Source organism: Ochotona princeps, chromosome 6, assembly GCF_030435755.1.
Source record: "Ochotona princeps isolate mOchPri1 chromosome 6, mOchPri1.hap1, whole genome shotgun sequence".
Taxonomy (NCBI): domain Eukaryota; kingdom Metazoa; phylum Chordata; class Mammalia; order Lagomorpha; family Ochotonidae; genus Ochotona; species Ochotona princeps.
In genome coordinates, this window is record NC_080837.1 from 30,750,616 (window position 1) to 30,764,785 (window position 14,170).

The 14,170-nt window shown below is 42.7% G+C and overlaps 2 protein-coding genes across 2 annotated transcripts in view; one reads left to right on the forward strand and one right to left on the reverse strand.

Annotated features, from left to right (window-relative positions):
* SHC4 (SHC adaptor protein 4) overlaps positions 1-14,170 on the forward strand; it is a 137,825-nt gene that overhangs the window by 76,190 nt on the left and 47,465 nt on the right. The window contains exons 4-5 of the mRNA XM_004578384.4: positions 4,416-4,535; positions 13,326-13,379. Of these exons, the coding sequence (XP_004578441.2) occupies positions 4,416-4,535; positions 13,326-13,379 (174 nt within the window). The remainder of the gene's footprint in view (positions 1-4,415; positions 4,536-13,325; positions 13,380-14,170) is intronic.
* Positions 9,731-11,356, reverse strand: EID1 (EP300 interacting inhibitor of differentiation 1). Its single transcript, XM_004578092.3, has one exon. It carries the CDS (start codon positions 11,288-11,290, stop codon positions 10,754-10,756), a length of 537 nt encoding a protein of 178 aa, XP_004578149.1. The 5' UTR covers positions 11,291-11,356; the 3' UTR covers positions 9,731-10,753.

Here is a 14,170-nt window from a genome sequence, read left to right on the forward strand (position 1 = left end):
CTGTCCCACAGACCATTTCAACATTGGTTAGTTCTAAACATAAAATAAAATGCCATGATGTGGTAGACTAAGCTTCTTCCTTTGGCACCAGCAATCCATAGAAGCAGCAGTTCCACTTCCAATCCAGCTCTCCATCCCTATCCCCTTTTGAAAATTTATTTATCTTTATTGCAAAAGCAGATTTACAGAGAAGAGACAGAAAGAGAAAGATCTTCCATCTGCCGGTTCACTCTCTTAACAGCCACAATGGCCAAAGATGAGTTAATCTGGAGCCAGGAGTCAGGGGCCTCTTCTGTGTCTCCCACATGTGTGCAGGGTCCCAAGACTTCGGGCTGTCCTCCACTTCCTTCCCAAGACATAAGCAGAGCAGCTGGGACACAGACTGACACTCATTTGAGATGTTGGTGCTTGGAGGTAAAGGATTAACTACTTGAACCAGAAGCCTGCTCTCCAGCTCCCTGTTTATGTCCTGGGAAAGCAGTGGAGCATTGCTCAAATCTTTGGGCCCCTGTATCCACATGGGAGACCTGGAGGAGGCTTCTGGCTCCTGGCTTTGGATTGGATCTGCCCAGCTCCAGCCATTGTGGTCATTTGGTAGTGAACTGGTATCTGGAAGATTCTCTCTCTCTCTTTCTCTCTCTGTAACTCTGCCTTTCTAATAAAAAATAAACAAATCTTTAAGAGAAAAAGAAAGACTATCCCTGGACAAGAAATGTATTTAGGGCAACTCTCGAAAGGTTGTTATTGTGAGAATAGAATTAGAGTGTATGTTAAAGTTTGTTACAAAGGACAAAGTAATTTTTAAGTGTGAGATACTATTATTATGTAATAGACGTTTAGTATTTTTTTAAAACCTAGGAGAGAATCAAGATGGTGGAATAGGGTGAGGACACGTTTAAAAGGACAGAAAAACATTTAATCAGGATGAAGCAGAGAGGACATATTTCAGGAAATAGGAAAGGATAGAACAGAGGGGTACCTGGAGGCTGACAGACACAGGAAAGCAGCGGACACAACAGTGTGGTGTTGCAGTGACTGATACTCCAGCAGCATTCAGCTAACGGCCGTCTGAACTCCACCAGCAGCCAGAACTCCACCAGCAACCAGGTGGGAAGGGACTTTCACTGGGAGCTTGGGACGTAAACCCAGACAAAGAACTGTCCATCCTACTGGTCCGTTTGATTTGACCAGGAGCAGAGACAGAGCAGCAGATCCCAAATGGGCAGTGTGAGAACAGGGTGGATTTCACAGCCCAGTCAGCCCCGAAGAGCTGAATTGGGCGCCATTTTGCGTAAGGAGGCAAAGGCAAGGGAAAGGACTGACATATAAAGGAATGCCAATTAAACTCACAGGAGATCTCTCACAGGAAACTCTACAGGCAAGAAGAGAATGGAGTGACATATTCCAGATTCTAAAACAAAAAAATTGTCAGCCTAGGATAACATATCCAGCAAAGCTTTCTTTTGTCTTTGAAAATGAAATAAAATTCTTCCACAGTAAAGAAAAGTTAAAAAGAATTTGCCTCTTCCAAACCTGCCCTACAAATGAGACTTCAAGATGTTCTCTCTTTTTTCTTTTTTTTTATATATATTTTTATTAATTATTTTGCATTATGTGACAGTTTCATAGGCTCTGGGAATCCCCCCACCCCTCCCCTCCCCCCTGGTGAATTCCTCCACCTTGATGCAGCACCACAGTTCAAATTCAATCTTGACTGAGAAGAGGAATAGCACCAAACAAAACCAAAGGCAAATGGGAAGAACATCCCAGTAAAATGACAACAGAAGACTAAACCAATGAACAACACATTCCTAAAATGACAGGACCAAAGTACCATCCATACATATTAAACTCTGAATGTAAATGGATTAAGCTTAATCAAATGTCATAGATTAGAAGACTGGATTAAAAAACAAAACCCATCTATTTATTGTCTAGAAGAGACACACTTCACCAACAGAAATCAGCAGTAACTATATCGCATGGGTTTTGTTGTTTTCTGTTAGTTTCACCTCTTCAAAACACTTTCTTCTGATTAAATCATTCAATGACTCGTAGATCATGCAGTGACATTTTCTTCAAGAAGGTTCTTGATTTTCATTTCTTCAGCTACACGTTAGTCATTTAGTGGCATGTTATTTAACTTCGTGGTGTTGTTAATTTCTTTTTTCCTTCCTGATGTTGATTTTGTATTGTGGCTTTTGATTTAAGGGGATGTACAGTAGCTGTGTAATGGAGACTGTCATATTAGTAACATGTCATTTAACTTCATGGCATTGTAAATTTCTATTTTTCTTTCTATTATTGATTTTGTATTATGACTTTTCATTTGAGGGGATGTACAGTAGCTGTGAAATGGAGACTAACATCCAGATGTGAGGATGCAATGTAGTATGCATTTCTACTTCCAGACAAAGATGGACTTACAGTGAAACTGTTCACTATATCTTGACAATGGGATGCTGAACTCGCTGCCATTGTCCATGCCCGCAATGATGGATATAAGACTGTGTATGAAGAACTATATTTTAGTAATGACATAGAGGAACTAGGTGGGGGGGAGGCAATTCGGGAGGGGATAAGGGAAATGCCAGGAGCCTATGGAACTGTATCATAAAATGATAATAATAATAAAAAATGTAAAATATAAAAGGTAGGTTTGGTATCTACTGTGCTAGAACTGGAAAAAAACATGGACCCAGCATATGATACATACTTATATGTACTTATAGTAATATGAAGAAACTCTGGGAGACTATACAAGAAAATAGGCAAAGTGGGACAGGCAAAAAGGATGGAGAAGAAAAAGAGGAAAGGATGAAAATGAATTTTTTGTTTTGAACTGTATTCATCTTTTTTTACCTTTCAACTGATTTTAAAGCTTCTAATCAACAATGAGAAGCACATACAAGAGTTCAAAAAATTTAAGGAAGCAATAAAGCAAATCAAGGAGACCTGAAGAGTCTCCTGGCTTCAGCTTAACTGCGGCCATTGTGGCCACTTGGGGAGTGAACCAGCAGATGGAAGATCTTTCTATCTCTCCTTCTCTCTGCAAATAATGACTTTCCAATAAAAATAAATAAGTCTTTGAAAAAGAAAATGATGATACTGCTACTTCTAATAGTAGCTTTTGTTTATGCAGCCAAGCTCAGGGCTACATGGTCTTCACTTGTTATCTAATTCAGTCTTCACAACAGTCCTTAGGTGGTTTCTGTTTTCTCACTGTTTCATACAAAGGAAATTGAGATTTCAAGAGGATGTTTGTCTAAGGCCATTCAGCTGGGAAGGTGTCTCTCTGCTTGAGAAAACTGGCCAGCCCAACCTCCCTCTCTGTTCAGATTTGTTTACTTACGAACCCAACACCTTTATAACTCACAGGCATCCCCTACTGTTTGTCCACCCAGGTTCCAGACTACCTCTCTGAGAAATACCTAGACCAGAGCCTCAACTTTTGTCAAACACATGTCCATAGCAGAGATTGTCATCCCTGTGCCCCATATTCGATTGCATGGGTTACATCCCTGGATCCACTTCCTGCCTGGCTTCCTACTATTGCATGCTCTGGGAGGCAGCAGGTGATGACTCAAGCAACTGGTTTCCTGTCACCCATGTGGAAGACCCACATTGAGCTCCTTGCTCCTGGCATCAGCCTGGTCCTTGGCTGCTGCGCAGGCGTTTGCTGAGTGAGCTAGTGGATGGAATTTTCCTCTGTCTCTGCCTTTCAAACAAAAACAAAACAAGACCAAAAAAAAAAAAAAAAATGTTGCCTTCCTCAGAATCTCTCTCGAAATTGATCAGTAAATCCTGGGTCATTGTCCTTATGAATGAATTTAATATAGAATGGGCTGATCCCTTCCGAGTAATGTTTACTCATTTTGACAGGGACTTTCTGAAGACAGTGGTTCAGCCTGCGAGAGTGGCCCGTGGTTATCCGCAGGTGAAGAGGTAGCTGGTAGAGTTGTAACTGAGGGAAAGTGTAGGGAGGGACAGGGGTGACTTTAATGAAGGAAGCTGTGACTGAACTGGAAACTGTCAGTGACTTTTGTGGCATTTGACTGATGAGAGTTCAAGCTTTGGTTTTATTTCTTAGTTTTGTGATGCTGAGAAGGACGTAAGAATTCAGCCAGCCTGAACTCCCACAGGATTCATTTCTATAAAGTGGGCCCACACTCTCAGCACTTTGGAACATGGCAGTGCATGAAAATAAGTTCTGAGGGCCCACCATTTACTAAGAATTACCCTTGCATTTCAGTTTAAAAATGTAAAGAAAGATCGTTTGATTGTGAAGTAAAATGCAGAGGGAAAGTATAGTCTTTGATCCAATGTTATTAAAAGAAGTTGAACTTTTCTGTTATTGAACACTCATTCAGTTAACAAAATCTACAACTCACAGTGTTGTGTTACTATTTTTAAAGCCCTCAGTTAAGCTCCTGTCAACAGTCCTTGGCAAAAGTAATCTTCAGTTTTCGGGAACAAATGTAAAACTGACCATCTCAACATGCAGCCTCACACTGATGAATCTTGACAATCAACAGGTAAGGTTGAGAATGTCATTTATGGCTTAGCACATCTTTTGCTTCTTTTAGGAAAGCCTGAGAAAGAAAATAAACTTTCATACAATTTAATAAGGCACATATTGGTGTGAAAACAATGGTATTGCCCACTTTCCTGTAGCCCTTGACCCTTTGTACCCTAATCAACTAAGATTATTAAAAAAAAAACAAACAAGAAATTATGGAGAGAAGTAAAATAAATTATATCACAAATTATATAGTGCATTTTAACATAAAAAACAATTCAATAAGGCACAAAGGAAAGAAAAATATACCCAAAATGTATGCACAACAGTAATTAGAATGATATTATTTCTGGCTCAACCTAGCTGCCTCTATACTCGCTCCTATCTATGAATAACTGAGGTGCAAAGAATGTGCCAAGTGGCAAGTATCATTTGATAACTAATGTCCTTGATTTGGTCATTGACTAGTCCCTGCCAATCCTCCCCAAAGAAAAAGCAATTTCCTATCAGAACCGGCAGTCTGTGGGTTGGGAGGAAGTGAAACAGAGGGACAAAGTGGGAAGGTGATGTCCCTGTTCTAGCTAACTGAAGTTGTAACAGAAGACGTTTCCTTCTAAGTCTTGTGGTCAAAACACTCTCTGAAATGCTGTTGTGTGACCTTTTCTTCCTCGATGATGTACAGGACCTTAATGTTCATGCGTTTGCAAATTGGGCCTCAGTTCTCACAGAACAGCGTTGCTGACAATAATGCCAAAGATACACTGACGTTGAGCTAAAAGTGCAGCCAGGATTCTATTTTACTTCTAATGTTTAAGGCTTCCATATATTGGGTTATTCATGTTAGTGTTAGAGTCTGTTTTTTCTAACATGTAGGCATTTGAGGTTCTTCATATTTAAGGTTTTGCTGTATGGGAACATACGGAAAGTTTAATGGATACCTGGTAATGATAAACACTAAGAGATTTTAAAGTATCGTTGGGTTGAAATATTGGCCTTGCATACCAGCGAGTTATTCAACTACTCTAAACCTGATGGTTCTTTATCAGTGAAATGAAGAACTTATAATTTATTTATAGGGTTTCTCAGAGGATGGATTTAATGGTAAGGATCTCATAGGACTCTTTGGAGGATTCAAGGAGATGAGAGATGTGAATCACTTAACTCCGTGCCAGTCGCATTGTGCCCATTGTTGTTTACTAACTTTGTTTTCAGAGACATTGCCATGCACTGAGTATTTACCATTGGAAGCATATACATTGTTAGTAACATAAAGGTATAGTTTTGAGGGCAGCTCCAATCTCTAAATTCATAAAAGGAATAAAACACATTAGTTACACAGTGGTCTAAAACACCCAGAGGAACATGCTGAGTATGAAACAGTTCAAAATAGATTCGTAGGTTTTCACTGATTACTCAGGAGAGGTAACGACATTAGTATGATGTCATTTAAAATGATGGCGTGAGGTTTTGTGTTTTCTTTTTTTCGGTTTCCCTGTTCGTGTGGTACTACAGAAGGTCAATGCTGTTAGTCCTGAGATCTCCCAGAGTACAGGGGCCCTTGAATGCCCTTACGGGTTAGTGAGGGAGGAGCAGGCAAAGCTGGAGCCATCCCAGAGGCAGCCTCAGGTGCAGATTCTAGTGATCATCTTTAAAACAGCTTTCTCTACAGGGCTCCACAAGAGAAGGGGGAATTCACAAAGACTCTGGTATGTCAGTACACTTCAAAATGTCCATGGAAAGTGGAAATGATGTTCATTTGAAATCTGTGCATAGTTTTTTTTCATAATACTTGTAGATACTTTCCATTAATTTTTTGAAGACCTCTCAAATGCACAATTTCCAAAACTTTTGTGTCAACATAATCCTTTAATTTCATTTTCCATGATCTTTTTGAAGTAATCCCAGTTAAGATTTATTCTCAGCCTCTATACCCCTGTAGTACTGTTCTTCAGATCATAGCAGTCAATGTCTCTAATCCTTCAGGTAAGATGAGGTGGGGATAATGGGCTGGGTGTTTCCACTACCAATAGCCACAGCAATGATGAATCACAGCATTTCTCCATTGTTGGCATGAATAGAGCTGGGATAAGACTGTTGCTGCATTGAAGACCAATCTGAGGACATCATTATTTCACATCCAAGGGCTGATTTTAAATGATTATCTTGTGCTATTTTACAAGTTGGGAGGAACCAGCTGGCGGTGAGTTGGGGGACCAATATGCAACTCAAAAAGCTGTATATACCCCATGAAAAGAGCAACTAAAATGTTCAGAGGATGAAGGCTATGGAGAAGATAAGACTTTATGGATGTAGAAAGAATAAAAAAGGAAGCTACCCCCTGATGGTCTGAAGTAAAAATACTGCCTGCCCTTCCCCCAATTTCTGAACTTAAGACTAACAGGAGTTAAGGTTGATGGAAGTATTTGTCATAGCTGATAGCTCTAATTGTTCAGATTTATCGTCAGTCACTGAACACATTAATGTAACTATTTATTCCCACTTAAGGTTCATAGACCCTCAGAGGCAGAAAATAAAATCATATTAAACAATTCTGGCAATTTAAAAAATTACCTGCATTTTGGGGTGGGAAAACACACTTTCAGGAAAGCCAATGAGAGGAGTTTCTGTATAGTGCTGGTTTTAAAGTCCAAGGAGCTCTGTTTGACACATTTTAGCACATGAGACACCTTGTCCACAAGGGATACATTTCAACACTGCTTCTGGATGCCTCAAACCATGGCTAGTACTAAACTCTAGGTTTTGTTCTTGTTATAGATCTTTGAGCCTCAAATTTTTAAAAATTAAGACTTATACTTTTATTTTTTTTTCACTTAAAATAAGCACTTTACATATTTTCCTTGGCATATCTCAATTGCCAGCATCTCTGTTCCTGATTATAAATAACTGCAATAGAATGTAAAAAGAGAGATGGCTACAAAGTGACTATCAGCAGGGGTGGGGGGAGTATAGCTGGATAGAGGGATAATTCCCACCTCCTTCAGGACAGAGAACAGCTGCAGGTTTCATTCTGTTAGTACAATTTATGACTTAAATACATGGCTCGTTTTAGTAACTTTTTTTAAAGATTTATTTTATTTTTATTGGAAAGTCAGATACACAGAGAGGAAGATCTTCCATCTGTTGATTAACTCCCCAAGCGACCGCATGGCCAGAGCTAAGCTGAGTAAAAGCCAGGAGCCAGGAGCCTCTTCCAGGTCTCCCATGCGGGTACAGGGTCCCACGGCTTTGGGCTGTCCTTGACTGCTTTCCCAGGCCACAAGCAGGGAGCTGGATGGGAAGCAGAGGAAGGTAGGGTAATAGTGGTAGGGGGTGTGAGGGGGGAGGCGGGTGGGACTAGAACCGGAACCCATATGGGATCCCAGTGCGTGCAAGGCAAGGAACTTTAGCCTCTAGGCTACCTTGCCAGGCCCTCTGTAACTTTCTGTTTGTTATTCTGGAGTGAAGTCCACCCAGAGTTAACTGAAACCATGGATGGTATTTCAAGGCCCTAAGTGGTAGCTCTAGCTCTTTACACTTAGTCACAGCTATTACTAACTCTAACAGCTACTGAATTGTCAAAGGTAAGCAGAGATGAGAAGGTAAAACAGGCAGGAGCAGGAAATGAAGAGGTCGTTGTCCAACACACGAAAAGCAGTGTTGTAGGCACAGGCATCACCGGTGAGTGCTCCTCTGCCACTGTGCTGGGGAGCCAATGCTGCAGGAGCAGGCAGGCCGGCCGCCTTCCCTTATTACAGGTGACTCAAATGTTTTCTCTCATGCCAGACTGTCCAAGCCTGTCAGATCAACTTTAAAAACAACAACGAAACACTGTTTTGGGGTTTTTGGCTGTGTCTGGAGGAAGATGGTGGTCTCTAAGGAAGTTAAAATTAGAAGCATGAGGAAAAGAGGAAGATACAACCTGGGACCCTGATGGTAGCCAGTGTGGGCTATCTGATCCATGCAAACATTTATGATACATATGGATGGTCTGACCACCATGCCCCATCACAGTACAAGCTTGGTAGGTTCTTGAAAGTTCCTCACAGCTCCCCTGTTCCTACTGTAAATCAGCATCAGAGAACTTCCCTCCAATTTAGTTACTCCAAAATGAAGATAGAGATCATATATATATATATGATCTCTATCTTCATATATACACATATTTATGTTGATCCCAATTTAACTATCATGTCCCACTGTCCTATTCAGAGGACTAAACAACTTAAATAGAGTGACAAATACGCCACTTAACTCAGCAATTTACCAAGTAATTGAACTAACTGGCAGAGCCCAAATCTGAATTTTAGAAAATGTTACCTTTTTCTACCTTTAGTAAACAAGGACAAGTGTAATTAAGCTAAGTGGTGTCTCAGCTTACTGCTTGTTTCTAAGAGCGCCTACCCTATCCTCAGTCAGTTGCAGAGCCCGCGTCTCCCAAGTCCTCAGATCCAATAAATGGCTTTCCACTCCTTCCTTGTTGCCTGGGAGAGGCGCCATGTGTGCATAGACCTGAGCTGCAGCTGACCTCGCATTGTGCCCTGGTGTCCCCCCTCTGTGGAGGCTTCCATTTACACTGCACATCCAAGCAGCTGCCTCCTCTGATTCCAATCACAAACCAGATGAGGACTGGGCGGAAGCGAGGTAGGGAAACAGGGTGACAAGGATGTTTAAGTGGTAACTCTAGTATTTTCCCCCTCTCCTCCCTGCTCCCAACCACACTGGTGGGGGCACAATCTTGATTCTCTTTATTTGGCAGTCTTGTATTTAAAGGGATACCACTGCTACCCCTCCACCCCTCATCAGGATGGGATTACTGTAAACTAAAGAGCTTCTAAGTTATCCTATTATATTTGAGCGGTCCTTTACTGCATAAAGGAGCATCTGGAACCACGCTATTGATCCCGATAACACTTGATACACTGCTGTGCTTGGCACAGCCTCCTGATGTAATGAATACTCTCACAGAGACCAACCATCTAATCACATCCCAGACAGGTTTCCCTGAGGTGGTAAATTCTATGGGCAACGCTTACTTACTGAGTTGAACTTCCAGAAACTCATTTGTAAAACAGGTAAGTTGTAAAACATTGTAAGTTGGGATTATGTTCCCCTTACAAAAATAATGGTTACGTTTAATCATAAAATGGATGCAATGCATAGAATATAATGTAGCATATAAAATATGTCTATAATGCTATTAGCCAGACAAAATATATACAACAAGGAATTTTATTAACATCAATGCTGGTGCATAACAAATACTATGCTTAATTCGAGGAGGAGACAGAGAGAAACTTCAGATACTGAGTTGCATTTCTGGGCAGATTAAAACCTTGAGAGGTCAACAGTACAACCGATCATAAAACTTTTCTGAGATGTAGAGGTTTCACTCGATAACGGTCACCAAGTGTTTGCAGAGTAAGAAGTTCCACCAGTCTTTTACCTGTCAGGTTAAAAACAAAGCAAGCAGAACAACACTTCTCCAGTAGGTGAGGGGGTGAGAAAGCTTTTCTTTGTACTTTTACCTTCATTTTGATATCTACATTTTAAATTTTTTATAGGTTACTTAACTTTTGACTTTTAAAAGCAGTCATTACAATCGAGCTTTCAGATTATAGAGCAAGTAGCTTTATATGCCATCTAGACAACTGTACCGACATGATCTCAAGATGCTCTTGGAAACGCATCTGAAGATGCCACGTGTGTGATGAACACTTCTGAGTTTGTGCATCCTTTTGGATAATGAAGAATACTCAATATATCTTACACTGAAAGCCTTGGATAGCCATGGCAGAAACAGCTCACAATGTGTAATTTCCGAAGTTTTCTAACAGGCTTGCAATCCAAAGAATCTTGTGGGTACTTTTTTTCCCCATCATAATTATGATCCATGGGCTCTCACATTGGCTGCTTGTCTTGGTCGTGAAGTACTCCTGCAAAACTATTTTTTTTTTCCAATGCTTTCCCAACGCACAGAAAATAACTTGGGTTATTCACCGAATTCTAACGCCAGGGGCCTTTTAAGGTATTGTTGACAAGAAACTTGAACAGTCCTAACTCCTCCTGCTCTTCCTAACTGCACTGCCTCGGTCCCATTGTCTTGCATTTTGAAAAAAAAAAAAACAAAACAAAAACAAAACCAGAAACAGCTTCTTGTAGTGACGGAGTCTATCTGCAACGACTCCCGGAGAAAAGCGGCGTGCCGGGGTCCCTCCTCGAGGTAGCGCGGAACCTCTACTCCCTGTCCACTATCTCATCGCAGCCCAGTTCCTCTGTGAGACGGTTGACCACCATGAGCGAGAAGAGCTCCTCGATAAAGGCCAGCTGATCAAACGGCGTCTTCTCGTAGTGCATCTGGAAGCCGCCCTCCAGCGCGGCCTGGCGCGCTCGCGCCGTGCCCAGGAACATCTTGTTGGCCTCCTCCAGGGCGGCCGACACCCGGTAGCCGGCGGCGCTCAGCGGCTCCTCCTCGGGGTAGTCGTAGTCGTCCTCCCAGTCGTCAAACTCCTCGTCCTCGCTCTCCCCCTCGGCGCCCTGCTCCCCCGGGCCGCGTCTCCGAGCGGGCGCCGCCATGGGCTGGGCCTCCTCCTCCTCTTCCTCCTCCTCCTCCTCCATCGGGCCTTCCTCTTCCAGCTGCAGTGCACTCGCCGATGGCTCTCGGGCCCCGCCGCCTACCTCCATCTGCGGAAGGTCCCCCTCGCCGGACATCACGTCCATCTGCAGGTCACCGCACTCTTCGTACAGCTCCGACAGCTCGGCCATCTCTGACATGGTGGCAAAAGCGCTGGCAGCTAAACGGGAGCGACGCGGCCGTGCGGCTGTGCGCGTGCGCCAGCCCCGTGCGCATGCGTGGCCCTCGGCCACCTCCTCCCGCGTGGGGGGCTTGGAGGGGCTGTGCGCGAGCTCGGAGAGCCTGTCTGCCAGGGCAGGCCCCGCTACAGCTGAGCTCGGCCTTAAGGATGCTCAGGCTGCTGTCCTTGGCTCTCCAGGCCTCCCAGGCAATCGTTAAGCTCCACCCGTTTCCTCGTCTCCCAGGCAACCAGAGATTGCTGACTCCACGCAGATTCTGCTGCCCACGCAGATTCTGCTCATTTTTGTCATCTAAAACTCATCAACCCTTTTTTTTCACTTGCAGTATTCATATTGGGTTTTACCGACCTCCAGGACAGTTTTTTTTTAAAAATCATTTTGCAGAGTATATATATATTTTTTTGGAGTTCAGGCATTTTATTGGTTATTAAGTTGACTACAGTTAACAGTAATGTATTCTAAATAGGGGCATCAAAAATTCATAGAAGAATAGTTCATGGAAATTTTGCATTATGTTTTAGTTCTATTCTTCTATGCAGAGTATATTTTGATCTCATAAGGTCTATGAGGCATTCGTTGCTTGGGCGTCTCAGTAGATTCTAGCATGCAGTTATGCAATACAGTATATAGTGCATGGTATTTGGTGTTTCAAGTTTGCAAAACCTGTTTATCTTCATTTTATTGGAAAGGCAAAAAGGGAAGAATCTCACCTGTAGACTCCCCACACACACCAGCCACAGCCAGGGTTATGCCAGGTCCAAGCCAGGAGCCTGGCGGTCCTTGGCCACTCTTAAAAGGGGGGCATCAGCTGTGCCTCCCCCGGTGTGCGTCAGAGGATGTTGGACCAGAAGCAAGCCTCCCCGGGGCTCAAAGAAGGCAGTATCCCAAATGGGGACTTAGCCAACTTCCTGCTAATGCATGCCCTGGGAGATGGCAGATAACAGCTCGAGCTGAGACCCAGAGTGAGCGCCTGGCTCCTGACTGGCCTAGGTGCAGCTGCTGTAGGTATTAGGGAGAATGAACCAGTAGACAGATCTGTCTCTCTTTCAAAAACATTAAAAAATAAAAGTTCCCCTGGTTAGTTTCACTTCACAATGCAAAGCTTGAAGTTAGACTTGATCCAATCATGGCCCTGTGGCACCAGCAGCCTATATGTACACCATATGGTCCACTTCCCATCCAGCTCTCCACTTAAGGACTGGAAAAGCAGCTGATAACTCAAGTCTTAGGCTCCTGAACCCACGTGAGAGACCCAGAAGAGGCTGTTGGCTCCAAGCTTTGGATCAGCTCAGTTCTGGCCATAGCAGCTATCTGGAAATAGACCACCAAATGCAAGACCTTTTGTCTCTCCTTCTTCTCTCTCTGTAAAAATCTTATTTTTCAATAAAAATAAATAACGCTTTGAGTAAAAAAAGACCAGGATGCTTGATCAGGACACTTTTAGAGGTAGTGACTGCAACTGAATTCAAACTTTGCCTAAACAAACAAGTAGATAACAGAAAAATAGAACGAGAAGGGATAAGCATACCGACTGTTGTTCAAGAACAAATGTTACCACCAAACATTTTCTGTTTTTCACCTTTAGCTCTGATGTTTCTCCCAAAGGAAAGCTTCATGCTGCAACAGGCTTCTCCCACACAGCACCAACGATGGTTTCCATAAACTTTTGTGCTTGCATGGCAGAGAGAGAGATGCTTTCTCTTCTATTATCCCTCTCAGTTCCTCCAGAGAAACACTGGTTGGCTCTTCTGTATCCAGATGGTATCTTTGGGTGGGTTAGACCTGTATCATGCGTTGCTCTGAGTGGGGAGGTGTAGTGACAGGGTCCTGTCAAACCTATGTGACTCCCACGATGTGAGGTTATTGTGTGGTGGGTGGAGTGGTTTCCCAAGGAATGAAGAGCAGTGAGACTCAAACAGGCTTAAATCCTCCATTGTTAGGCTGTGTTTCGGAAGGTAATTTATATCATCATGCATGTCTGATTTATGTTTTCCAGATTATTGCAAATCACCATATGCAGTCTATTTCCTTTGCTTCTGGAGGGGATCCTGTAAGTATGGGTTCTTAAATTTCTTTTGCTGAGAGTTAAAGCCCTGCCTGTTTGTGTTCTAAGTGTTTAAGTTTGTGTTACCTGTAACATCTAATAAAAAGTTTGACTTAGGGAAAAAAAAGATATATATAATTTGTCACTGAACTGAAAACATATGGGTGAGCAGATGAGCTGATAGTCCTCCATCGCGTTACCAGCCATCTGTCATCTGGTAGGTCTCTTGTCTATAACATCTGAGCCAAGACTTGCAAGTGTGATATCCATATGTGGCGGTGGTTCCCTCAGAACTCCCATGCTTACTAATCCTTTGTCATGTGAGAGGGTGCCTCTTTGCCATCATAGCTGTCAATCAAGGCAACTAACTCTAATCTAGAATGAACAGCCAGGTTTGCAGACCCTCATGGAGGGAAAGCCCGACTGGGAGCAAGAATGTGTCAGTTCCCTCTACCAAGAGGCCACATGGCACTTGTGTGTCACAGTGACGCAGGACTCTGTTTCCAGGCATAGTCTGCAGGGCGGACTTCATGCTGCATCGTAGCTGGACTGCAGAAAAAGAGAGGGTCCTTCAAGCTGGGGAATCCACTGCTGCACAAGGAAAAAACAAATCTGTTGAAACCGAAAGAGTTCAAAAACAACTTTGCTCTTGTTTAATGCAGAGGATCTTTTTTCTTGTACTTGTAAACATAGAAAAGTTTGAGGGAGGAGAGAAGATGGTTTTCACAATAAATATAGAAATAGTGAACAGGAAAACATGGGGTAATAGAATATATTACTTTATTTTGTGCAAAGCA